This window comes from Aspergillus lentulus (genome assembly GCF_001445615.1).
Source record: "Aspergillus lentulus DNA, contig: Alt12, strain: IFM 54703, whole genome shotgun sequence".
Lineage (NCBI taxonomy): Eukaryota > Fungi > Ascomycota > Eurotiomycetes > Eurotiales > Aspergillaceae > Aspergillus > Aspergillus lentulus.
In genome coordinates, this window is record NW_028322115.1 from 1,803,301 (window position 1) to 1,826,897 (window position 23,597).

Sequence of the window (23,597 nt, forward strand, 5' to 3'; positions counted from 1 at the left end):
GCGGAATGCATTCTGGTCCGTCTATCATTTTGCTCCCTTGACCTTGGGAGGAGCCATTATCTCGAGGAGTAAACGGTCTGCCTGGGCATCGTTGTCCCTTATAAACTCCCCGTTCACAATCGTCGCGATCTTCACGGCTTCCCCATTAACAAGGAGGTAAACATTGCCGTCGGGATCATTGAATTGCAAGCGATAACCGGTCCCCTCCGCTTCGGCGTAGATATCGCTGACGGGGAAGCTCTGAGCGGACCCGGGGATACTTTCGTCTGTCCTAACTTTAGTAGATCGGGGTTGGTTACAGTATAAGGGCCATACCTTTCCATGCCACACCATCAAATACTAGAGCATGAATGGAGTTACTCTCGTGCGAGTAGAACAGATATTCGCGCTCTGCAGCCTGCAAGAAACGGAGACTGGCGCCGATGGTAGGGCAGGTTGCTGGGAATGCGCCTGACACTTCCCATGTCTGGCCATCCTCGGAGAAAACCGACTCAACCTGTCGTGAACGATTCTGGAAGAAAACCTCCCGACGCGTTCCGGCGCGGACAACGGCCTCAATGTGCGTTTCTGGCGCCGCCGTAACGCCGTGGTCTTCCAGTCTCCCTTCATCCCATTGCCATGTCTCGGGGTCAAACTCGAAGTCTTTCAGAGTATCACCCTCACTTAGGCAGTAGACCGCTCTCTAGACGACATGAGTTAGACCGTTGCCATTTGTGTGACGAGGTGGAACTAACCGTATCGTTGACGAGGAGATAAGTAGCATTGGTCTCTAGCCTTGCAACGCCGAGGTCGACAGGAACCTCGAAACCTCCGGTGTATTTCTCTTCATAAAGTTCCTCATCTGATTGACATAGATAATAGGTGGTCCGTCCATCCTCGGAGTTTGCAACTGCGATAGTGTTGTCCGGCGTGTCCGGCATGGTGTGAAATGTGGTTGGACGCAGCAGTGGGATTCTTCAATGTCGGAAAATGCAAATTGTGTGCCGTTTCAGCAAAATAAATCCTCTCTCTCTAAGGGAGTCCGAAGGAATCTATTTGTCGGCCAGGGTCGGCTGAAAATGCCTGGGATACGAGCTGCTGCAGTCAGACGAACGGCTGCAAATCATCTCCATCCACATTGCAGCCAACCCCTGCTTGTATTTTCCGAGCTGACGACAGAAGTATTTCATTACCGTTACCTGTCATGACTGGTATTCCATGGTCAGAGGAATCGCTCGCACAGCCTCATGCTGTCTGGCTTCGGGGTCAACACGACTCCCCGTCGAGCCGCTCTCGTTCTGTAATCAACTGCCTATCAAGATGTCGATGGACCCGGTCGACGAGCCATCCAGATGGGTGTGTCGACTCACGAGTTTCTTCGCTGCCAAGGACGCAGGCACAGACGTCAAATCATCCGGGACTGGGTTCATGGTGAATATCCCAGGCTCGGCCAACTTCAGCATCCTGACAGCTGCTCACAATCTCCTTGATGCCACACTTGGTAGCCCTAAAAGGGTCGAAGTCGTGTTTACCAATGGGCTGGAATTCCCTGTCTTTCCTGGCGAGTGGCACATCTCGCAGGTTTATTCAAAAGATCCCACAACTTCGGCCACTCACTCGTCCTCGCATTTCGACTATGGACTAATTGTGACCGACCGCCAGAAGCATCTCGATGCGAATCCCGATTTCGGGGATCCCGGCGCCTGTGGGATTGATATCCTAATGCGCGATATCGACCTCCTCCACAAGGAGGTTGCTGTACATGGGTATCCCCTGGGTACGCATACGCAGCAGATGAACTCGTCCTCGCTGGATACATTAGACGACCTCTCCCTTCACTACGACAAGGATACGATGGGTGGGGTGAGTGGCGGGCCTGTCTTCATCTCAAAGGATGGTCCCCATACGGCGATTGGGATTCAGTATGTTGGTCCGACTTTGTGAACTCCTCGCAGCTAACAATACAAGCAACTATTACCGCCGTGCCACGCGTATCACCCCGCGTGTCATGCTCGAGATACTTAGCTGGATAGGTGACTATCCTTTACACAGAACATTCCGAGTTGACGGTCGAAAGGGTCTAGAGATATACCTCCAAGCAACCACCGGTTCTCGACCCAATATCATTGCACGGCCGGGACTGTCATTCTTCAAGGTAGTCCTCGCTTCGGCACCCAAGCCGGAATCTGACCAGCATTGCCACTACCTTATCCTCCCACCACAGAGTTCGCCCCAACAATTGAAGCCACTGCTGTTCCTAACTCTCCGCGCGGATCAAACGCCACCCCGCCTCGTTTTCCAAGAACAGCCCCTAGACGCCCCGTCGCAGATTCGCATTGATCTTCTTCCCAATGGGCCGAAGAGTCAGTGGACCGCGCCCTCCTGGCCGGATGCAAGCCGGTTGTTTTTGAAGGTCAATCCCAAACGGCGGAAGGTATACTGCAAGTATGGCTGCATTACCCCGGACGATGAGGTTGTATCACACGCAAGGCCCACGAATTTGTGCATGAATCCATATCGTCCACCAAGTCAAACCGATCCGAGTGTCAGCGAAATTCTGGACCTGGAAGGACTGCCGCCCCTATACTGTGCTGTGAGACGTCGGGACGGGGTGGAGGTAACCAAGCTTTTAGGGGAGGGCGCAGATGCTAGATTCATTTGCGAATGCGGCACGTCCGTCCTCTCCAAGGCTGCGGAGAATGGCGATGTGGATATTTTGAATGTTCTCGAATCTTATGGAGCGGCAATCGACACTATGAACCATGACAGGGAGTCCCCTGAGATGCTCGCGCAGCGAAACGGACACGTGGGAGTCCTTGATCGACTGGAGTTCCTCCGGTGCGAACAACTCGAAAAGCTTCTTATGGCCGCTAGAAAGGGTGACCGCGACGAAATAGGGGCCCTAATAGAACGTGGGGTGCCACCAGATAGGCGAAATATCTCGTCAATCCATGGGAGCCTGTTTCAGGGCTGGTCAGCTCTGGAGCTGGCTGCACGATACGGTCACCATGACTCTGTTCGTTTCCTTCTTCAAAATGCAAAAGTGTCTGCGACAGAGGCCAATTCAGCGGGAGTAACAGCGTTGCATTATGCTGCGCAAAACGGGCATGAGTCGGTGGCTGAATGTCTCTTGGAATTTGGAGCAGATGGAAATGCTGCGGACGAAAACGACATGACTCCGTTGCATCATGCAGCCGCTGAAGGGCACGTGGGTGTTATTACACTGCTCTGCTCCTGGAGTGGTATTGATATTAATGTACCCGGCCCAAATAGAGCGACCCCCCTGATGTTGGCAGCGGAGAATGACAACAAGGAGGCGGTGCAACGATTGCTTGAGCAGTCTGCGGATGCAACTCCCGTTGATGGTGATGGGCAAACAGCGTGGGACATTGCAGATAGTATGGGATATATAGAGATCTGTGATATGTTGCCTTTTGGATAGACGACTATCTACTTGGTTTGGCTGGTGAGGGCTGCATTGAAAAGCCTCATCCACTGTCAAAGGGTCAGCTGCAGCCAGAAGATATCGTGGGAATTGAACATACCAGCGTCTTGTATGCCGTGTTGCCAGCTTGCTTGACTAGAGCTTCTAGAACTTCATCCAAAGGCTCGGTAAAAGTATAGACCATTGACGAGAGTTTTGGATTCTTGACAAGTTTCTTTAAAAAGCTCACTGCTTTCTCATCTTTACCGACCATTGCAACCAAAAATATAGTCACAGCAGGCCCAAATTTGCCTGCCAGGCCATCGGCATCTGTCTTTGCCTTGTATATGACCTCCGCCATCTCGTTTTCTTTCTCCTTTGTTGGCTGTATACACGTTCAGCGCAATCCTGATTGTTGAGATAGTACAACCTACAGCTCCATCTGTGATGATGATTATGATCCGCGGTTTAATTCCTTGGCCAGCAGTTTTCGCTCGGCCTTGAAGAGGGCGAATTACTTTCTTCCGAAGCATTGTTCCCAGTTTGGTCTCGCCGAGGAAACGTACCCCTGTAATCTGGTCGGCAAGCTTTTCATGGTCCGTGAGGTTGTCAAACTTCCCATTGTCGTCGTCGCCGTGATTTAAAAACCGCAGGGATACGCCAGACGGCTCGATCATCGTCGCCCAGAAGGTGATGCTTTGGAGGGTCTCGTTCAAGGCGTCGATCCGGTCGCCAATCCGCATGGATCCGCTGTTGTCTGCTTGATTTAGCTTGAGACCATATTAAACGAAAGTAAGACGCCCACCGCATAGGAAGAAGATATCGTAGAAGGAGACCTTGGTCAGGTTCGCCACCTCCTGCGCGGTCAATCCATAGTTCATCTCAAGCTCTTTTTTCACCTTCTCGGCTCTTTCAGCGAGTGCTTGTTTCAACTCGTCGCTGAACCTGAACTGTCCGAGATTCTTGCTTAGAAAGTCCTCATAGTATGCCAGGAATTCCTTTGCGGTCTCGGGCTACAAGAAACGTTAACGCAATCTTGATATCTGAAGGTATAGCAGGCATACCCCGTCTTGTGGCCCATCGGGGGGTTGAAGGTCTCGCGGATACTTCGTCCAGGTCCCTCGAGGTCCCCCTGGTGGGCCTCGCCAACCCCGACGGGCTTCGTCTGATTTTGCTTCCAGTTCGAGAGCATCCCGGAGGTGCTTCACGAGCTTCTCCACGAGTTTCAAGGTCGGTCCCTTGTAGTCGGACTGAACAGCCTTGTATGCTTGGTCGCGAGCAACTGGAGAGAGGGTCAAGAACTCGCGCTTGATGTTCAGGGCTAGTTTGCCTTTGATGATAGTGATCATCTGAGGCCGGAGCCCGACTGCGATCAGCCGCTTCACCAGACCAGGGAGTATTTGGTCCGGACTGCGATTATGTGGTTCTGGCATTGTCGTCGTGGTGGTGTAGGGTATTCTCCCCAGAGTTGGGCGCGGTTGCTCTTAGATCTTGCTTCGACTTCCAGAAGCCTGGAAAAAGAGCTCCGCGGAGACTGCATGAAAGATGCATTCAGTCTCATGACGGGCCTGCTGGTTTGGCAGATATCTGACTGCAGCCTTTCGGGAGGTCGCATTGCACTAGTACCATTCGCTGGCTCCTAGCGCTGACGCAGCTTCATACGAGACATACAGAACAAGGAATACCGTCCTCCCTAATGCAAATTTGCAATTTATATTACGGCCTAATGGTTCATGAGGTTCGCTTCTCCACCTTCTTCCCACCATCGTCGATTCGCACGTCTGTGTGCGAAATTACCTTCCCGGCAATCCGCACCCGAAAGCCTACGGTCCCCTGTTCATGCCCGAGAACAACTTCCAGGGTGAACGCGACCTCGTAGAACATCTCTTTATGGATCCAACCCGTAGCGAATTGGGTATAATCAACCCCCCTCAGGTCAGCGACGATGGTGCCGATCTCCTCAATGTCTACAGCCAAAGGTTAGCGTCCACAACCAGCTGGAATTCGCCCATACTGACTCTGCTCCGTAAACCACTGTGGCGCTTCAGGTAAACTGCACGACTTTAGCGGGATTTCGAGATGCCTATCGCGATCTCGCCGCCAGCAAGAAAACTGGATCGGCTCGAAGCTGCCCGGTTCGATTGTTACGCCCTGGGTTTTGATCAGTTTAGCTGCAGTATGGGATGAGGTGCAACACACATACGTACCCGATTAATAGACCACGACATGCAGTTTGACACCATATTCTGTTTGTAGAGAGGGTCGAAGCGGACGCCGCCAGGGGGACTCTCCCCATGCAGTCTAGAGTTGTATGTCTGCCTCGCGGTTGTTCCATAGTGTCGACGGCATTTCTTACGCACGACTGTTGCGCGCTCCACGCCTCGGATTACTGCGCCTTTGACGACGGCGCCCCAGCTTTGAGTTGCTCAAGTCAGTGATATATGCGTCTACACGGTGGGTACGCACCTGTGCTTCGGTCCGCCCATGCGGATGCGGTGCTCCAGACACCATTTGCGGAGTCGGCGGCGAAGGTATGGAGAGTCACTCAGACCTCCGATAGGAAGAAGATACTGGGGAATAGATTAAGTTTGGATGCAGAAGGAGAGAAGAAGAAACGTACGGTTACATCGGGGCCCGAACTCTTGCGAGCTGCGTGGACTTGTCCGGCAACCAGCTTGATGATCTGGTCCACTACCGGATCAAAGATCGTTTGCATGTCCTTGATACGTTAAACAAGACATTCTTCACACCCAGTTTCAATTGCATACCTTCTCGCTCAGAATTACTGCACTGTCGAAACTATCGTAGTGCTCGGGGTCTTCGACGTCCATGAACAGGCGGAGATGTCTCAACCGTGGACAGGGGGTGTCGAAGACCTGCTTATTCCGTTCAAAGTCATACATCATGAGGCTCCCTGAACTTGTCAAATGAGCCGGTAAGCTGTCGAATTTGTCTCCAAAACGGGCACTCAGAAGGTCGCGGAGGTTCCGGTCCAGGTTGATCGCACCGCATTTGCCGCCTGCGGTCGTTAGCCCTAACCGCACATGATGGATGTATATCCTTACCATCTCCGACATGGCATTCCTCGAGCTTCCACGGATCGTCACATACCACTTTGTACGTTGTTAGGTCCTGTTCAAGTCAGCGATCTAATTGCAACACGGTAGCATTTTATCCAGATACGTACGACGGTACCACCACCGCAGTCGCAGATCAAAACGCACGGCTCGCGTGCCTGAATTCTGTCTCCATATTGCGGCCACGAGTTGGTCAGCGTTGCCATTGCCGCAGCCTCTGGTTCAGAGATCAAAGTGACCTCGTCGACCTGGCGTGCTGCAAAGCCGCCCTCCTCAGCTGCCCACAGTGTCTTCAGCTGTGCCTGGTCGGACCAGATTGCGGGCATCGTGAAACAGTACTTGATCGGTGTCATATCAAGAAGGATATCGGGATACTCCTGCCTCAAGCTCTGCATGGTAAACTGGTATAGCTCACGGAAGAAGTCGGTAGTGACGTCCTCGACCGTCTTTCCTGGCGGGAGGCGCATCTCCTCCTCTTCTAGAGCGCGGCGCAAGTTCGGGTCATCAAACGGAGTCACTCTGGCTTTCTTATCGAGGAGTAACTTCATCCAAACGCAGCGTGGCGTGCCCGGTTTGATCAGATATCCCCAACAATTCGTTGCTCTGCCGCTCTCGTCGCGCTCGTACGCGATTTGCGTGGGAACTTTGGTAGCATTTTCAGTCTGGCCGCTGAGAGCGGGCCACTCTTGCACGGTGATGATATCGTCGTCATCCTCGTACACGGCTGACCAGGTGTAGCTAATCCCTGTGGCTGTTAGCAGGTATCGAGCCACTACACGGAGGCTTGGGGACGAACCGGTATACGTCGTCCCAAAGTCAATGCCAATGACAAGGTAGTGCGATTCTGTCTCCTCGGACTCGTCAATCGCCATGATCTCGATGGGTCAGATTCTTGGATTCAGCGTCTCCGATCGACTTCAGGTGCGGCACTTCTATTTGAGCCTGTTGCACTCTTTCCCTGGCGCTTGGTCAGTTGCAAATTCAGCCTTTAGCTGTAAATATGCACCGTATTTAGAGTTCGTCTTACAGTGACAGGAATACAGTTCCGTGAGACGGAATCCTGCTTTGGCTATCACATTGCAGCTGCACGTCACTTGCTCAGCCAGCCACTGAGCTGTCACCTCTCCGCAGCCATTTGAGGATCGAGACGTTAGATCAAGAGCCATTCGCAGGCTATGCATGAAGACTGCGATCAATCCCCCACCCTCGAAAAAGGGTAAACGGGGTGGCCGTCTTGATTCCGGCCATTCCGGTGTGACCGGGGGTCGCGAGCCAACCATCAGCCGATATCAACCACGCCTCCATCCCCAGCCTAGATTGAACAAATGCCCTTGTTGCTCTTGAGCCTCAAACCCCGCGTATTGAGCATTCCCAGGAATCCCGCAGCCATTCGCCCTGTTGTTTCGTTTGAAGCTGACGACGCTGAAACGCCACGTAGTCGTATGGTATGGTTGTATTTGGGGAAACGTTGTTTGCGTTACAAAACACCTGCCTCAACGCCAGAGTGCCCCTCTTATATCGATGGACTGCCTGCTGTGCATCACCGAAATGCTAAGAATGAGAAAAGTCTTTGCGGTCTAAAAATTACGACCACGAAATGGATCCCCTTTCGAGTGAACCAGAGCCGGCTCCCCGGCCGTCGCTGGTTCCTCTCAGCCCAGGCCCAAGCGAGAGTGGTAGGCCGCAACACAGAGGGCCAGTGTTGCTTGAAGAGGATCCGATCACTCACCATAGTGAGGGTTTGGATGCCCTTACTCGTGCTCCACCATCGCAGCTAGATGAGCATCGTCCGCGAGAACAATCAGGGCAGCATGATGTATTATTGTCACTCCTTCGGCGGAAACTCCACGAGCTTACAGACACTGTCGATGTGTTTGTTTCTAAGCTGGAGGAGCAGAGCGGTCGGGTCGAAGAACTGACAAAGCTGAACGCGGCATTGGAAAGCAATGTCAAGGAGCAGAAAGACGAGATAAGTCGAATAAAAGCGCAACTAGGCGACGCACAGAGTGAACGGATTCTATTCGAAGCTGAGAGCAAGAGGGCCGCTGAAGCAAAACTTGAGGAGAAAAGAAGAGAGTTCGCACGATTACTTGGCGACAAGGACAATGATATTGCCTCACTGCAGGGGAAACTTGATGAGTCCGTGAAGCAAGGGCAGGCTCGGGTTGAGGAAGGAAAACAGCAACTTGCCGTTACGAATACCGAACTGGGAGACCTCCGCGGCCAGATAAATACCCTAAAGGCGCAGCGCGAGAACCTCAAGAAAGATCTAGAGGCACAGACGAGTCGGGTTAACGCTCTCGAAACAGAGCGGCAACAGTTTGCAAAGGAAGCCGAAGAAACCAAACAGACCAGCCGAGAGAAGGAACCCGAGCAGAACCTGTCAAACGTCCGATCACAGCTGGTGGCATTGCAGGCGGAGAACACGGAACTCAGGGAAAAGGCGAAAAAGCGAGAGAGTCGCATTCACGGACTGAAGAAACGGGTACAAGAGGTAGAGGTGGAGCTGGCAAGCGCGTCCGAGCAAGCTGGTAAGGATCTGGACGCCGCACAAAGTCGCATCACCGAGCTGGAGAAGCAGTCCAGTACCCGGCAGCATGATCTCCAGGATAGTGAGACAGAGCAGTCCAGGTTGAGATCGGAGCTGTCGAATGCAAATGAGCAGATCGAGACACATGAGAGAGACTTGCTCAATGAACGACAAGCAAATGAGGTTCTTCAGAACCGGATAGCGCAGCTGGTTGAAGACGTGCGACAGAAAGAAGATGAGGCTTTGAAGATCCGAGAGCACATTACTACGGAAGAGGATGCTACGACGAGTCTGAGGGTCCAGAGGCTTAGCCAAGACCTCAAGACAGAGAAGTCTATGGTCAATCGTTTGCAAACGGAGTTGGGCGAGAGGGTGGTCGAAAATGAGAGGCTCAAACAGGCACTCGTGGACCTGGAGGGGCGGGCAGACGATGCCATGAAAGCCCGTGAGGAGGCGGAGCGGCAGCAATCCGTGTCTCAGACAGAGCGCGATGCAAAGCTTATGGCCGATATAGAGAGAATTCGGGCTGAGCTGCAGGACAAAGGCCGTCAAGTGTCCGATCTCGAGGCTCGGCGGGATGCGTCAATTGAATCCGATGCACGAACCAAGAGGGAGATCGAAGAGCTCCACGGAAAACTACGCGATGCTGAGCTTCGATACCGTGAGGAGAAGCGCGGCACAGAGAAGCTCCTATCGCAGAAGACCGTCCTGGAAAGTAAACAGACACAGCTCACTCAACAGGTCCATCGCCTGACCAGTGCTCGGCATCGGGCCCAGTCGGACGTTGTAAGAAATCTACAGCAGGAAATTGCTACGAGGGAGGAGGCCATCACTGGACTTGAAACTCAACTTCAGTTGCTCGGCACAAGACTCAAAGACATCCAGGGATTTGCATTCGAGCTGAAAAGAAATGCAGCGCGGCGGACGATAGACGACGGCTTCGTCCGAGATCGCCTTGAATATGAGTTCAGAGATGGTACGCGGCACTGGGCAAAGACATGGGGTGCGAATAAAGTTACCACTGACCTCCAGCAATCTGACATGGGCGAACTACGCGTGCAGCTGCAGAAGGTGGCGGAGGTGAGAACAGACGTGCGGCTGGTGGTGCAGCTGGAGGCCCTCGACCCTCGTCTGGTGGTGGATGCACTGCTATCGCGATATCTTGTGGATAATATCTTCCTGGAATCGTCTAACGCGGCTGGAGGACATGACGAGGTATCCATGGAAAGCGCCTTGTCTAAGTTCCTGATTGAACTATACAAGACTTTTATGCACGGTTCGCATGAGCGATTGCCTATAGCGTGCTGCTTGCTGACGTTTGAAAATAGTCGACGAGTCCAAGGCACATTCCTGGAGGTCACAGACTCTTGGATTGTTCAAAGAGTCTGAACTGGGATCCGTGGCAGAGGAAGACAGTCCCAGCAAAGGCGAGGGCACCAGAGATTGGTACGGCCTGGCGCAGCGATTCCTCCAAGGGCCCGTCCGATTTTTTCTCAAACCCGTCTCAAGCTCCGAGCACCAAGTCCAGGTCGAGCAGCTTGTCGAGCTGATGAGCGAAACTGCAGATCTCTCTCGCTACATTCGGCGGCAGTATACAGCGCTGCAGATCCGGGGATTCGAGCACTACCAAGGCCAGGCATTCCGTCACGACTCACCGGAGATGGAGCTGGATCGATATCATCGAATGGACCCTGATGATTCTCGTCGGGATGGCGACAGAATCCGCATGGTCGTTAAGCCGGGATTCTTCGCTCCAGGGCCAGCAAACGGGGAGCGCAAAGTATGGGCAAAAGCAGTGGTCCTCCTTACGTAGGCTTGTGGGAGACAAACCGGTAATTTTCAAATGCAAGATTTAAAGCGTACAGTAATCCCCGTATCATGAACAACAGGGGTCGTCGCGGCTAAGCAAACAAGGTTGACCCCCCCCTCACCGTTGCCTGCTTTTCCGAGGATCTTTTGGTCTTTGGTTCGGTTCTGTATGAAAAGCTGGAAATACAGACTGATACATACTCTTAGACGTAATGTGTCACCTGTTCTTCATCAACCGCCTTCCTTGATAATGCCCGAAATCCTTCCCTAAGTTCATAGCTCTGCCCAAACTACACACATTAGACATGTCCGCATCGAAACCAACCCGCGGAGGTCCGTTGTCACGACAGAGGAACTTCTACTCTCCCTTGGACCTGCCAGACCAGGACGACGAGGAAGTGCTTCCGGATCCGCAAAGAGAAGAGGATGACGAGCAACCTCCGGCACAAGGGAATCGGTATGCACATCTGGCTTTGCCTCAACGTGCCCCCGAAAACCTCCCCACACCTTTATTGGAAGGATCGGTTTCCCCCGAGAAATGGACTGTGAAGACCAACAGACGTTTCCACATTCCCGGGGGGTTTGAGTCTGAGGAAGAAGGCAGTCTGGACGACTGGGGATCATCTGAGGACCTTGAGCCCGATCAGCACCTCGTAGTACGGCACAGTGAACCGGCTAGGGACCCTAGGCACAAAGACCAGGCAAACCCTCAATCAGAAGTCGAAAGTTTGGGAAAAGGGGTAGAACATCAGTCTCGGAGTCCGCTGCCACCAGCTCCCCGTCCCAGTTCCAGCTTGCAAGCCACGGCGCGGTCCGTAACACCGAAAACCCCTGCATTACCGGCGTCTGAGCCATCTCCCGGCATCGGGGAACAAAAAGAACCGTCAGAAGACTCACCTGCAAAGAGGGTTGTCGAGCGGAAGGATAGGGTCAGCGGTGCCACATTCGATAGAGAAGGCGACAGGGACGTGGTCACAACGTCGGCTCGTGAACTTCTCGAGGAAAAGTCCCTGGTCCAACCGAATCGTAGTGACGGCCGGGGCCAGAGTGGCCCCAGCGACGCGCAGCTCATTTCCCAATCGCGACGAGGCCGTTCACCGTACGGCGTTGAACGAACCGTGTCTAGTGCCCTGACTGATAGTCGTACTAGCCACCAGATATCCGGAAAAGAACTCCCGCAGGGCTATCAGCAGAAAGCATACAACCCTCCATCGCACGGTATGGCAAAAGAGCCCACAAGCCTTGAAGATACCATGCAACAACAAGGTCGTAGCGGTGGGAGGGAACGTCGAGCGGGCCTGGAGAGGTCCATCACTCCGTCTGATAGACCTGAGGCTGGGATGGAGGAGCCATCCCCCGAGGAAGATGCTCTGCCGCTACCAGGCCAAGCTTGCCGGCCTGACAGGGATCGGCCGCCGTCGAGAGATGCTAGACAACAGTCGATTAGAAAAATCACAGAGCTAGACGAAAACCAATCAAGAATCAATCGCCCCGCGCCACCGGCAGCACACGATGGTGTTGGGGGTGCGCCTGCAATTAATACCCCTCAACCTCCGGCAGGGGATACCAAAGATCGACGCAGCTCACAGTCTGACGCACGCCGGGATTCATACACAGGATTCGTATCTAGGCCACGCTCTGATAAAGACCCCTCCGGATTAAACTCCCGTCCGCCGTCCACGCGTCCCCAAGAAGACCAGCACAGCAACGTTTCCCAAACCACTGAGCACCGCAGAAAACACGGTCCGATGCAGCAAGATCGGGAGAGGCATGGTGCACCCATGCCTTTGGAATCGACGCCCGGGCCCGTAGATCACGCAGCTGGAGCAACTGCCAGTCACCCATCCAGACGTGATCACGGAATCTCATCCCAACGCCCTTCCCAGCCGACTGTATACCCCTCCGAGTCGGAAACATCTCTACCGCGGGATGTGAAGGGTAGTCCCAGTGTTAATGCCACTCGCCCATCGGGGCGTCATCCTGACACGCTACCAATAAGGCCTCCCCAATCGAACGCAGGGCTCTTAACGCCTCAAACGGGTCACAACGACCGAGACAGGCACACGAATACAGATTCCGGGAGTCGGCCCCGGGGGATACTCGGAAAGCCCCAGCAGCCGCAAACCGCATCATCCGCCGGAAAGGCCCGCATGATGTCCGAAGACCAAAGCCCGCCCGCTCCCAGGCAGCGGGCTGGACATCAGGATAAACCGGCTTCTCAGCCACCCGAAAACATGGCTGCGGCTTCTGATTCTGATAGTCATCAAAAGACAACTGGGTCGACGTCATCCAGGGCTGCTACCAACGACGCCGACTCGCATGATGCTGGGCGACAGCAGCCCTCTCCTCCGCTTGGAGGCGACAAATCGGCGGGGAACCAAAGTTATCCACCTCACGGGGGACGGCAGCCTCAGATGCCTAATGCTCCCGTCAAGAAAGACCCGCAAGATCGCAGAGACCCTCCGTCTCAGAAACAGCAAGGGCATGAACGCGGCCAAGGAGTCCAGAAGCCCCGGGAAGACCAACAAAAATCCGATTCTATCCCCAACAATATACCCACGACTGATCCAGCTGAGACCCGGCCCTCTGCAGCCTCTAAGGTTGGTCCCAGGCCCAAGAACCCGGCACCAGGTGCCGCAGGTGCCGGATTTAACGAGAATCACGCCACAACGACCCCAGCAACAAAGCATCGCACCAAGAAAGATGCTCAGGAGACTGTTCCGCCGTCACAAAAGGGGACTCCGGAAAATACGACATCGGACACCGGTAGATCCATAGGGGACGAGCAACTCCAAGACCCGGTATCGACCGACCGTCCCGATCCAAATCACCGAGGAGACTTCGATTCTTCGGCCCCCGGTGCTGGTACCGAAGACACGGATTATGCAACCGTTGATGCCGATGGGAAAGGATATAATTTGTTAGAGGAAGACGCACGGCTGCAGGTGATAAGCGAGGAGATCTTCTCTACGATACTTGAAGGAGAGCTGTCAGAACTGTTAGCGAAAGCCCTAGGAGCCAGACGCCTGTCTGCGTTCTCGATACTTCCTACATGGCGACAGGACGAACTGTGCCGTGAGGCAGTGGAGCAGGCAACTGCAGAACTGTCGGAATTTGTCGATGCTGTCGTCAGTGCTCAGACGGACTCCTAGCTGTCCATGAGCTAGAGGAATTGGATATATAGAGTCGGCCAGTGACGGGTGGGCTGAGTGTGTATGCCATATAACAGAGGTCGTTGGTTCACGTTGCAAGTGGCTACAATATATTCTATACCTATCCCAATACCAAGGAGCAGTGCCTTCCTCTACGACCTTTCAAAGATTCCTCCGTATTGAAATACTACCGACTACCAAGTCTGGAATAGTAGGACTTTTGCCTCGGTGGTTAACCTTTTGCAGCCCCGCGCAAGGTTCTCACAAAGGATTTATACGTCAGAGTCAGCTGACTCTGCAGACATGAAGGGGTGAGCAGCTCACCCACCTATGTTGCTTTATTTAGTCTCGTTGCCTGTCAATTGAACTAGCTCCCGTTGACTTAGAATAATATATGTACCTTGTGCTAATAAGTCGAGCAGTCAGATGACAGACGAAGTGGTGAGGAATTTTTTAACTGTCCAAGTACGTCAACAACGTCCAGTGCCGTTTCGCACACAGCGGGGTCTGCTCAGGCTTCAGCCGCAGATTCCTTATTACAAGATATCTCACCCCCTAGCTGAGACTTTCGGCATACTACTACCTCTACAACCGCCATGGCCAGTATTGACAGAGTGGCGATTATCGGCGCCGGTCTTTCAGGTCTAACTCTTGCTCTGGCCCTGCACAAGCAATCCATTCCCTGCACTCTCTACGAGGCTCGCGCGTCCGCACTCAACATTGGCAGCGCCATTATGCTGTGTCCCAATGGTCTGAGGATCCTCGACTATCTGGGTGTGTATGAGCGCATCCGACCAGAAGGCTACGAGTTTGACAAGCTCTACTTCCGCTCCCCAGATGACCGGCCCATGGACACATATGAGTTTGGTGGGATTGAGCAATACGGCTACCGCGCCATGCGCATTTATCGTCACATTCTTATCCAGGAACTGTCTGCTATGGTCCGCGAAGCTGGCATCCCCATTGAGTACCATAAGAAATTCGTGCGGGTGCTTGCAGAGACGGAAAAGGATGTCACCTGGGAATTTAGTGACGGCTCCACCGCAACAGCCACCTGCGTCGTGGGGGCCGATGGCATCCATTCCAGAGTCCGCAAATACCTCTATCCGGACCTCGAGCCAGCTTTTACGAAGATGGTCATTGTGACGGCCGCAGTACCAACAAGCCGGCTACAGGTCCCGACCAGCTACAGCCTCCCAGTGACGATAATGAACAAACAACATGGGGCAGTCTTCATCGCTCCACAGTTGGGAGATGGCTCTGAGGTGATGGTCGGCCGGCAGAAGCGCTCGGAGCAGCTGACCCGAGAGGGGTGGGACGAGCTTCTGAATAATAAGGAATGGTGCGCAGATTTCCTCCGCCAGGGTGCAGACGACTTCCCTGAGATCGTCCAGCGGGCTGTATCGGATCTAGCGCAGGAGAAGATATTCCTATGGCCGCTCTCTATTGTTCCTAAGCTTGAAACGTGGACGTCAAAACATTGCCGCGTGGTAATTGTGGGTGATGCCGCGCATGCGATTCCCCCAGCGGCTGGACAGGGTGTTAATCAGGCGTTTGAGGATGTTTTTACGTATTCGCTGGTGCTTGCACGGTCTGACAAGGATCCACTGGAGCGGTCACTCAAGGTTTGGCAGGAAAAACGACAAGAGCGGGTAGATAAGGTGCTTGCACTAAACGCGTATATGGATAGAAGGAGGATGCCAACTTTGGGGGAAGAAAAGGAAGCAGAGGACGCGCCCCTCGACATGGAATCATTGTATAAGCCGGATTTCGTGGAAATGGTGGACGCGTGGCTCTCCAGGCATGACTCCCACTGACAATGATGTTCCAAAGGGTCTCGAATCATATAGCATCGACAGAGAATCAATACTAATTCAATCGTATTTTATATTACCTAGTAGCAACAGTCCGTGGTGGGACCATGGTGATGACTAGAAAATACCTCAGTCCAGGGGGTCTTACACATATTAGAATGCACTTAACAAGGGCATAATAACACAGGTACAATAGCTTTGGCAACGTACAGTAAGGTTAGCTGTGAATAATTGATAGCTAGTCACTATTTGGGTACACTAGTAATCCCTTGATAGCTGCGGCTCTTTAAAGGTTACTGCAATTCATCCAGCTTCACCTATTTAGTAACAGACGGGGTAGTAACAGACGGGAGGATAATATTAAACCACCTACTTGGTCTTTCTGATGACCAGGCTCTGCTTCTTAAAAGAACACTTACCTATAGTATTCAGACCACAGGCTCCTAATAATCATGCCAGCGCCTGTATGTCCAGTGGGTCCTCGCCTCTGATACTGCGCCACCACTCGCTTTGTCGTACAAGTTCTCCCTCTTCACCACCTAGCAGAGACCAGTACTTCGTCAGAAACCACTCCTTTGCCTCCCAGCTGCGGTTGTCCCATGGGGTACCAGTCGAAGCATACCCAGTAGAAGCATCTCGATCCTTCCTCCCAACGCCTGCCCCTCCCCAACACACTAAACCAGTAATGGCATCGCGGAGAAATTCATCCTCGTCTACCTCTTGCTGGTGGAGGATGAGATTCTTCCGTAACGTCCGAAAGGGGAGAACATCAATGTACGGAGGATGCTTGACAATGATTTGCTCAATACTTGGCCTCAAGTCTGGCTTGAGTGTCATGAATATCCTCTGCACCGTGCAGATCGTGTTTTCCTTGACCGTGTCATCCGCTGATGCCCTAAGCGACCGATAGAATGGCGAGGGATATTCTTTAGCACACATCATCTCCTCTGTAATGCTAATATGCATCCTGAGAGTATCCATTGCGGCTAACGTACAGATTGTTTCCAGGCGAAGATGGCTGGCATATGGATCTGGTGTAGTTGTGGCCGGTCCAGTCCTGAGTATCCTGACCTCGATAGAGCTGTATGGGCCGGGACGGTGCGTTTGCACCGTGAAATGTGGGCTGGAGCAATTACATTTGATGGTGGTGGTCATCCAGCATCGATCAATGCCATCCTTGTGTTTATCAGGGATGAGAACGGAAGGATTAACGTGGGTTGGAGGAACCCATACACTCGGTGCCGACAAGGACGTTTCTGATGGTGGGAATCGTTTTGTGGAGTCTGAGATTGCTAGGGGTGATGGGGAGATATCAGAATGTGAGTGTCGTGCTGTGCAATCCCTAAGTATAGAATCCCAGGCGTTTGGCGACGATAGGGTATTGTCTGAGGGTGTCAGATGGGTTGAAGAGTTCCAGACATTCAGCGCTGATGCAGTATGGTCTGACTCTGGAAGAAGCTGTTGGCAGTCCTTGGGAGTAGCCATCGATGAACCCGAAATCGACACGTCCCAGACATCATCACCTAGGATCGACTCGGATTGGATTTTGCCCGTCATCGGGGATCTCTGCTCCAGTGATGCTGCAAGCGTTTTAAGGTTCTCCAATCGCTCACGGAGCTTCTCTCCTAGAAAGAGCACTCTATTAGTAATTTCTTCCCCTATATCTTTCTCCATCTATCTATCTTTGGGGAATCCAAGCCGCACTCACGGTATCTACGTTGCGCTCGGATGTTCTGTTGCCGTCGTTTTTCAGGGTCGCGACGGACGGGTTTTCGCTTCTCTTTTCCCATGCTTTCGCTGTGTGTTTTCTCCTCCGTCATGTCTCGTAGCATCGTGTATATCGTTCTGTCGTGTGGATCTTTAGAGCAGATGGACGGATGGATGAGGTAGGCTGGTTGGGACGGTTGATGGGGAGAGTGCGGAGTAAGTTGACTCGACTCCAAAGACATGGATGTGGTCGGCCTAGAATGCCTGCCTACGGCGGACGACAGCGAGCGAATGTGCTCCTTCTGGCAACTGGTCAGATTGTTTGTCAGATTGTTATTGTTACCCTGTCGTAGCAGGATATTCGCTGATTAGGGTTGGAATGTTCTACTCTCAGTATCTATGGGGGTGGAACGGTAGCTCAGTCAGAATTGCATCGAGAGCTAATCCCGCACTTCTGGAAAAGAGCACAAGGAATATAGCATTCAAGTATATCGTTGTGCATCAATTAAAACAGGGCTCTGCTAGCAACCCAGCTGATAACGTAGCACAGCTCCTATAATGACACATTACACTATCCTTTTGTGATCTCGGCCCACTAGAAACGGAATCCTAAAGGGATGGTCCTATTGTCGGTTCGGCCCGCCAAAGTCAGCCATACGTCAGCCAAATCAGCCAAATCAGCCATATCAGCCATATATCAGCCATAACATAACTAACGTAATTCCCAACCGAGTCGGACACCCTACCGAGCCGGACACCTCTGTATTCCATATAAAATGGCATACATCAAGGCTTTGATATCTCAACAACCAACCATCTACAGGGTCTAAGTTTAGGTAGGAGGTAATAGTGTAGTCATATAGAATTATACTTACAAGCAACAGCCTCCTAGTATATATGAATACTCAGGTAACATAAATTACACCTGTATTTTGGTGATATTGACTTTTCAGATATTGAGAGGGAGGAATAAGATTTTAGGGCCTTGCAAAAAAGTATTCATATACTTTAACCTATACAGAGTCTAAATATCTTACTTAGATTATAGTATATATGGACGTGGTTGAGATATCATAGCCTTGATGTGTGCCATTTTATATGGAATACAGAGGTGTCCGGCTCGGTAGGGTGTCCGACTCGGTTGGGAATTACGTTATATCGATTGGCTAACGTCAGCCAGATCTTCGGGCGGCCGCAATCCACCCGCATCCGTGTCCAACCATCGGCCCTGCTAGTTGCTTGCTGCAGAGATCGCCGTTGTATACACAGCTCCCACATGAAGTCTAAAAATCACTAACGAAAGTGCAGCTGGCTTCACGGGTAGGTGCGGATAGTTCCTGTTCCGCAAGATCTATGAGATGGATCGCGTCAGCCATGAAGTGAAGCCAGCAACGGCGACTAAAAGAGGCTGTTGCTTTATCTACTGTGGCCTATCTTCTGCTCTCTCAATCTCCTATAACTATAGTTTGAATACATTCGCCGATGCTCTCTGGCGCCGGTCAACCAGAACACCCTGCGAACATGAATGGAGACCATGAAGCCGGAAAGGCCTCCAGTTCCAGTGTGGAGAAGAGGGAGGCGGAGGTTCATCAGCTGGCCAGACAGTACACAGAGCAGAGCAACTATTCCACGGCGGGACAAAACCCATTTGCTGCGGAGGCAGGATCGGCCCTGGACCCCAATGGTGAACACTTCAATGCTCGGGCGTGGTGCAAAGCCATGCTGCAGATGCACGCCGGGGACAATCAGGCACATCCGCTGCGAATCTTGGGGGTCGCCTTCAGCAATCTCAATGTGCATGGTTTCGGTTCCGACACTGATTACCAGAAAAGCGTCGGCAATGTCTGGTTAGAGGCGTTCAGCCTGGCAAGCAAAGCCCTCGGTCAAAAGCAGCGCCAAATTCAGATTTTGCAGAACATGGAAGGACTGGTGGAGGCGGGAGAGATGCTGGTGGTTCTTGGACCCCCTGGATCCGGATGCTCGACTTTCTTAAAGACCATTGCGGGAGAGACTTACGGCTTTCATGTTGATCAAAACTCAAACCTCAATTTCCAAGGCATGTCCCATGAAACTCAAGAGCAGGGTTCTTTTGCTAATTCCTCGTCAGGTGTGAGCGCAAAACAAATGGCCCACGAGTTCAGAGGAGAAGCCATCTACACCGCGGAGGTCGATGTCCACTTCCCCAAGCTCACTGTTGGAGATACCCTTTATTTCGCTGCGCGCGCCCGGGCACCACGACACATTCCTGGAGGGGTGAATGCGACCCAGTATGCCAGCCACATGCGAGATGTGATCATGGCCATGTTTGGTATTAGCCATACGAAGAACACAATTGTAGGAAACGACTTCATTCGCGGTGTGTCTGGTGGCGAGCGCAAGCGGGTTAGTATCGCTGAAGCGTGCCTCAGCAATGCACCGCTGCAATGTTGGGACAATTCTACTCGTGGTCTCGATAGTGCGAATGCCATTGAGTTCTGCAAAACTTTGCGCATGCAGGCAGATATTAATGGCACCACAGCCTGTGTCTCTCTATACCAAGCTCCTCAGGCCGCTTACGACTATTTCGATAAGGCGCTGGTTCTATACGAAGGTCGTGAGATCTACTTTGGTCGCACATCCATGGCGAAGCAATACTTCCTTGATCTGGGCTTCGTCTGCCCTGACCGACAAACTGATGCTGATTTTCTCACCTCGATGACTAGTCACCTTGAGCGTGTTGTTCAGCCAGGTTATGAAGGCCGCGTACCTCGAACCCCTGATGAGTTCGCTGTACGATGGAAGGCCTCACCACAGCGAGCACAGCTTATGCAAGACATCAAGAGGTATAATGCAAAGTTCGCACTAGGTGGCGAATACCTGGATAAGTTAAAGCAATCTCGGCGGGCTCAGCAAGCCAAGGCTCAGCGTGTATCATCACCCTACACTCTTTCCTATGTACAACAGGTGAAGCTCTGCCTGTGGCGCGGGTATCAACGATTGAAGGCTGACCCCAGCGTCACAATCTCTTCGTTATTCGGGAATACTATCATATCCCTTGTTATCGCCAGCATATTCTACAACCTCAAAGCTGACACAAGTACCTTCTTTCAGCGCGGTGCTCTCCTCTTCTTTGCTGTTCTTATGAACGCCCTTGGTTGCGGCCTTGAAATGTTGACTCTGTACGCGCAACGAGGGATCATAGAGAAGCACTCCCGATACGCTCTCTACCACCCATCGGCTGAAGCGTTGTCATCAATGATAATGGACTTGCCCTACAAGATTCTCAACGCGATTACATCTAATATAGTTCTATACTTCATGACCAACTTAAGGAGAGAACCCGGTGCTTTCTTCTTCTTCGTCTTCACCTCGTTCGTCCTGACTCTGACCATGTCCATGTTCTTCCGGTCTATGGCATCACTATCAAGATCCCTTGTCCAAGCTCTACCCTTCTCCGCCGTTCTACTTCTCGGTCTCAGCATGTATACTGGGTTCGCGATCCCAACAGGGTATATGCATGAATGGGCTCGCTGGATTGCCTATATCAATCCTATCAGCTATGGCTTTGAGTCCCTACTGATCAATGAGTTCCACAACCGCGACTTCCCGTGCATGAACTATGTCCCATCGGGTCCTGGCTATACGGATCTCGGGCTTACCAACCGTGTTTGCTCCACCGTCGGATCAGTGCCTGGACAACCCTTTGTCAATGGCGATGCTTACATTGAGTCAGCGTATAGCTACGCCGCCTCGCACAAATGGCGAAACATCGGTGTCATATTCGCCTACATGTTCCTGCTTGGGGCCGTCTATCTCGTTGCTACTGACTTCATCACCGAGAAGAAGCCGAAGGGCGAAATCCTTGTTTTTCCTCGCGGACACAAAGCTCTGAAGAAGGGCAAGCCAGATGAAGATCTTGAAGGGGGTAGTGGCCGCAGCGTCATAGCGGAGAAGACTGGATCAGATGGCCTTGCCATGATTGAACGCCAGACCGCGATCTTCCAGTGGAAGGATGTCTGCTTTGATATCAAGATTGGAAAGGAGAATCGCAGGATTCTTGACCACGTGGATGGATGGGTCAAACCGGGAACGTTGACGGCGCTTATGGGTGTTTCCGGTGCTGGAAAGACCACGCTCTTGGATGTCCTGGCTACGCGCACCACTATGGGGATTATCAGTGGAGAAATGCTCGTCGATGGTCAACCGCGTGATGACTCCTTCCAGCGTAAGACAGGCTACGCTCAGCAACAAGATCTGCATTTGAGTACTGCTACAGTGCGCGAGGCACTTGAATTCTCTGCTCTTCTACGGCAGTCCGCTCACGTTCCTCGTCAAGAGAAGATTGACTACGTGACAGAAGTGATTAAGCTTCTTGACATGACCGAGTACGCCGATGCTGTTATTGGTGTGCCTGGTGAAGGTCTCAATGTTGAACAACGAAAACGTCTTACAATTGGAGTCGAACTCGCAGCGAAGCCGCAACTTCTGTAAGTTTTGTGACCTAAGGACCTAAGGTAAATTACTGACAAGGCGCGTTTTGCGTGGACAGCCTTTTCCTGGACGAACCGACCTCGGGGCTTGATTCCCAGACATCCTGGGCGATCCTTGACCTTCTTGATAAGCTGAAGAAGAACGGCCAGGCTATTTGTAAGTGCCAGACCGTGCATTTATAGCTGTCATTTAACGTGTTCCCAGTGTGCACCATCCATCAACCATCTGCCATGCTGTTCCAGCGCTTTGATCGTCTCCTCTTCCTTCAAGCTGGTGGTCGCACCGTCTACTTTGGAGAAGTCGGCCCGAACTCGCAAATACTGATTGACTACTTCGTCCGCAACGGTGGTCCTCCGTGTCCGTCAGCCGCCAATCCCGCCGAATGGATGCTCGACGTGATCGGTGCCGCTCCTGGATCTCACACTGACATCAACTGGTTCGAAACCTGGCGTAAATCCCCCGAATATGCACGAGTCCAAGAGCACCTTGCTGAACTGAAACACGAATGTCCCCAACAAACCGACCAGGTCCGCACCACATCCAACCAAAAGCGCGAAGACCAAGCCAGTTACCGCGAATTCGCTGCTCCCTTCTGGGCCCAGCTCTGCGAAGTCCAAGTACGAGTCTTCCAGCAAATCTGGCGGTCACCCACCTACATCTACTCCAAGACCGCACTCTGCGTGGTATCCGCTCTCTTCGTCGGCTTCTCTCTCTTCCACACACCCAACACGATTCAAGGCCTGCAGAATCAAATGTTTGGCATCTTCATGCTACTTACCCTCTTCGGCCAACTCATCCAACAAATCATGCCGCACTTCGTCGCCCAGCGCGCGCTATACGAAGTCCGCGAACGACCCGCCAAGACCTACTCCTGGCAAGCCTTCATCATCTCCAACATCGTTGTTGAACTCCCCTGGAACTCGCTCATGTCCGTCCTTATGTTCCTGTGCTGGTACTACCCGATTGGTCTTTATCGCAACGCCGAACCAACAGACGCAGTGAACTTGCGGGGCACACAGATGTGGCTGATGGTCTGGACCTTCCTCCTCTTCTCGTCCACCTTTGCGCATTTTATGATCGCGGCGTTCGACGCCGCCGAGAACGCTGGAAACCTAGGGAACCTGCTCTTCCTGCTTTGTCTGCTCTTCTGCGGTGTTCTGGCGACTCCAGATCAGCTCCCCGGGTTCTGGATCTTCATGTATCGCCTTTCGCCGTTTACGTACCTGGTCAGCGGGATGTTGTCTGTGGGCATATCGAATACGAACGTAACCTGTGCAGACAATGAGTATCTGCGCTTTGACCCCGTTAATGGGACGTGCGGCAAATACATGGATTCATACATGTTGAATATGGGTGGGTATCTGGAAGACGGAATGGCGACTTCTAACTGCAGCTTCTGCCCGATCAAGGAGACGAATGTGTTCCTTGGTAGTGTTTCGTCGAGTTACTCAGATATCTGGAGGAATTTTGGGCTGATGTGGGTATTTATTGTTTTTAATATCTTTGCAGCTTGTTTGTTGTACTGCTGGGTTCGTGTTCCAAGAGTCAAGAAAGCCAGTTGCTAAGACTGAATGAGCATTGTTTGTTAGTTGTCTTGTCTCTTTTTTAACTGCTATCATCCATTCGGCTAGATAT

General features: G+C 52.3%; 9 protein-coding genes across 9 annotated transcripts; 5 read left to right on the plus strand and 4 right to left on the minus strand.

Annotated features, from left to right (window-relative positions):
* Window positions 1-24: 24 nt before the first annotated feature.
* Window positions 25-920, minus strand: ALT_6518 (uncharacterized protein; the record flags this gene model as incomplete). Its single annotated transcript, XM_033562820.2, has 3 exons — window positions 25-266; window positions 316-682; window positions 735-920. 3 exons carry the CDS (start codon window positions 918-920, stop codon window positions 25-27), a joined length of 795 nt encoding a protein of 264 aa, XP_033418711.2.
* Window positions 921-1,299: 379 nt separating this feature from the next.
* Window positions 1,300-3,421, plus strand: ALT_6519 (2-5A-dependent ribonuclease; the record flags this gene model as incomplete). The annotated part of the gene is made up of 2 exons (XM_033562821.2): window positions 1,300-1,901; window positions 1,948-3,421. The coding sequence occupies 2 exons, from the start codon at window positions 1,300-1,302 to the stop codon at window positions 3,419-3,421; spliced, it is 2,076 nt and encodes a 691-aa protein (XP_033418712.2).
* An 8-nt stretch (window positions 3,422-3,429) lies between these two features.
* ALT_6520 (uncharacterized protein) lies at window positions 3,430-4,836 on the minus strand (the record flags this gene model as incomplete). Its single annotated transcript, XM_033562822.2, has 5 exons — window positions 3,430-3,474; window positions 3,525-3,788; window positions 3,838-4,160; window positions 4,209-4,416; window positions 4,468-4,836. The coding sequence occupies 5 exons, from the start codon at window positions 4,834-4,836 to the stop codon at window positions 3,430-3,432; spliced, it is 1,209 nt and encodes a 402-aa protein (XP_033418713.2).
* A 298-nt stretch (window positions 4,837-5,134) lies between these two features.
* ALT_6521 (Hsp70 family protein) lies at window positions 5,135-7,352 on the minus strand (the record flags this gene model as incomplete). Its single annotated transcript, XM_033562823.2, has 9 exons — window positions 5,135-5,370; window positions 5,422-5,554; window positions 5,611-5,818; window positions 5,870-5,973; window positions 6,024-6,122; window positions 6,172-6,422; window positions 6,469-6,535; window positions 6,591-7,225; window positions 7,277-7,352. 9 exons carry the CDS (start codon window positions 7,350-7,352, stop codon window positions 5,135-5,137), a joined length of 1,809 nt encoding a protein of 602 aa, XP_033418714.1.
* Window positions 7,353-8,077: 725 nt separating this feature from the next.
* On the plus strand, window positions 8,078-10,823 carry ALT_6522 (uncharacterized protein; the record flags this gene model as incomplete). The annotated part of the gene is made up of 2 exons (XM_033562824.2): window positions 8,078-10,286; window positions 10,339-10,823. 2 exons carry the CDS (start codon window positions 8,078-8,080, stop codon window positions 10,821-10,823), a joined length of 2,694 nt encoding a protein of 897 aa, XP_033418715.2.
* Window positions 10,824-11,124: 301 nt separating this feature from the next.
* ALT_6523 (uncharacterized protein) lies at window positions 11,125-13,971 on the plus strand (the record flags this gene model as incomplete). Its single annotated transcript, XM_033562825.2, has 1 exon — window positions 11,125-13,971. The coding sequence occupies one exon, from the start codon at window positions 11,125-11,127 to the stop codon at window positions 13,969-13,971; it is 2,847 nt and encodes a 948-aa protein (XP_033418716.2).
* Window positions 13,972-14,567: 596 nt separating this feature from the next.
* ALT_6524 (FAD-dependent oxidoreductase) lies at window positions 14,568-15,788 on the plus strand (the record flags this gene model as incomplete). The annotated part of the gene is made up of 1 exon (XM_033562826.2): window positions 14,568-15,788. The coding sequence occupies one exon, from the start codon at window positions 14,568-14,570 to the stop codon at window positions 15,786-15,788; it is 1,221 nt and encodes a 406-aa protein (XP_033418717.2).
* A 447-nt stretch (window positions 15,789-16,235) lies between these two features.
* ALT_6525 (bZIP transcription factor) lies at window positions 16,236-17,617 on the minus strand (the record flags this gene model as incomplete). Its single annotated transcript, XM_033562827.2, has 2 exons — window positions 16,236-17,410; window positions 17,494-17,617. 2 exons carry the CDS (start codon window positions 17,615-17,617, stop codon window positions 16,236-16,238), a joined length of 1,299 nt encoding a protein of 432 aa, XP_033418718.2.
* Window positions 17,618-19,013: 1,396 nt separating this feature from the next.
* On the plus strand, window positions 19,014-23,527 carry ALT_6526 (ABC transporter CDR4; the record flags this gene model as incomplete). Its single annotated transcript, XM_089600087.1, has 3 exons — window positions 19,014-21,958; window positions 22,021-22,118; window positions 22,167-23,527. 3 exons carry the CDS (start codon window positions 19,014-19,016, stop codon window positions 23,525-23,527), a joined length of 4,404 nt encoding a protein of 1,467 aa, XP_089455549.1.
* Between the last annotated feature and the right edge of the window lie 70 nt (window positions 23,528-23,597).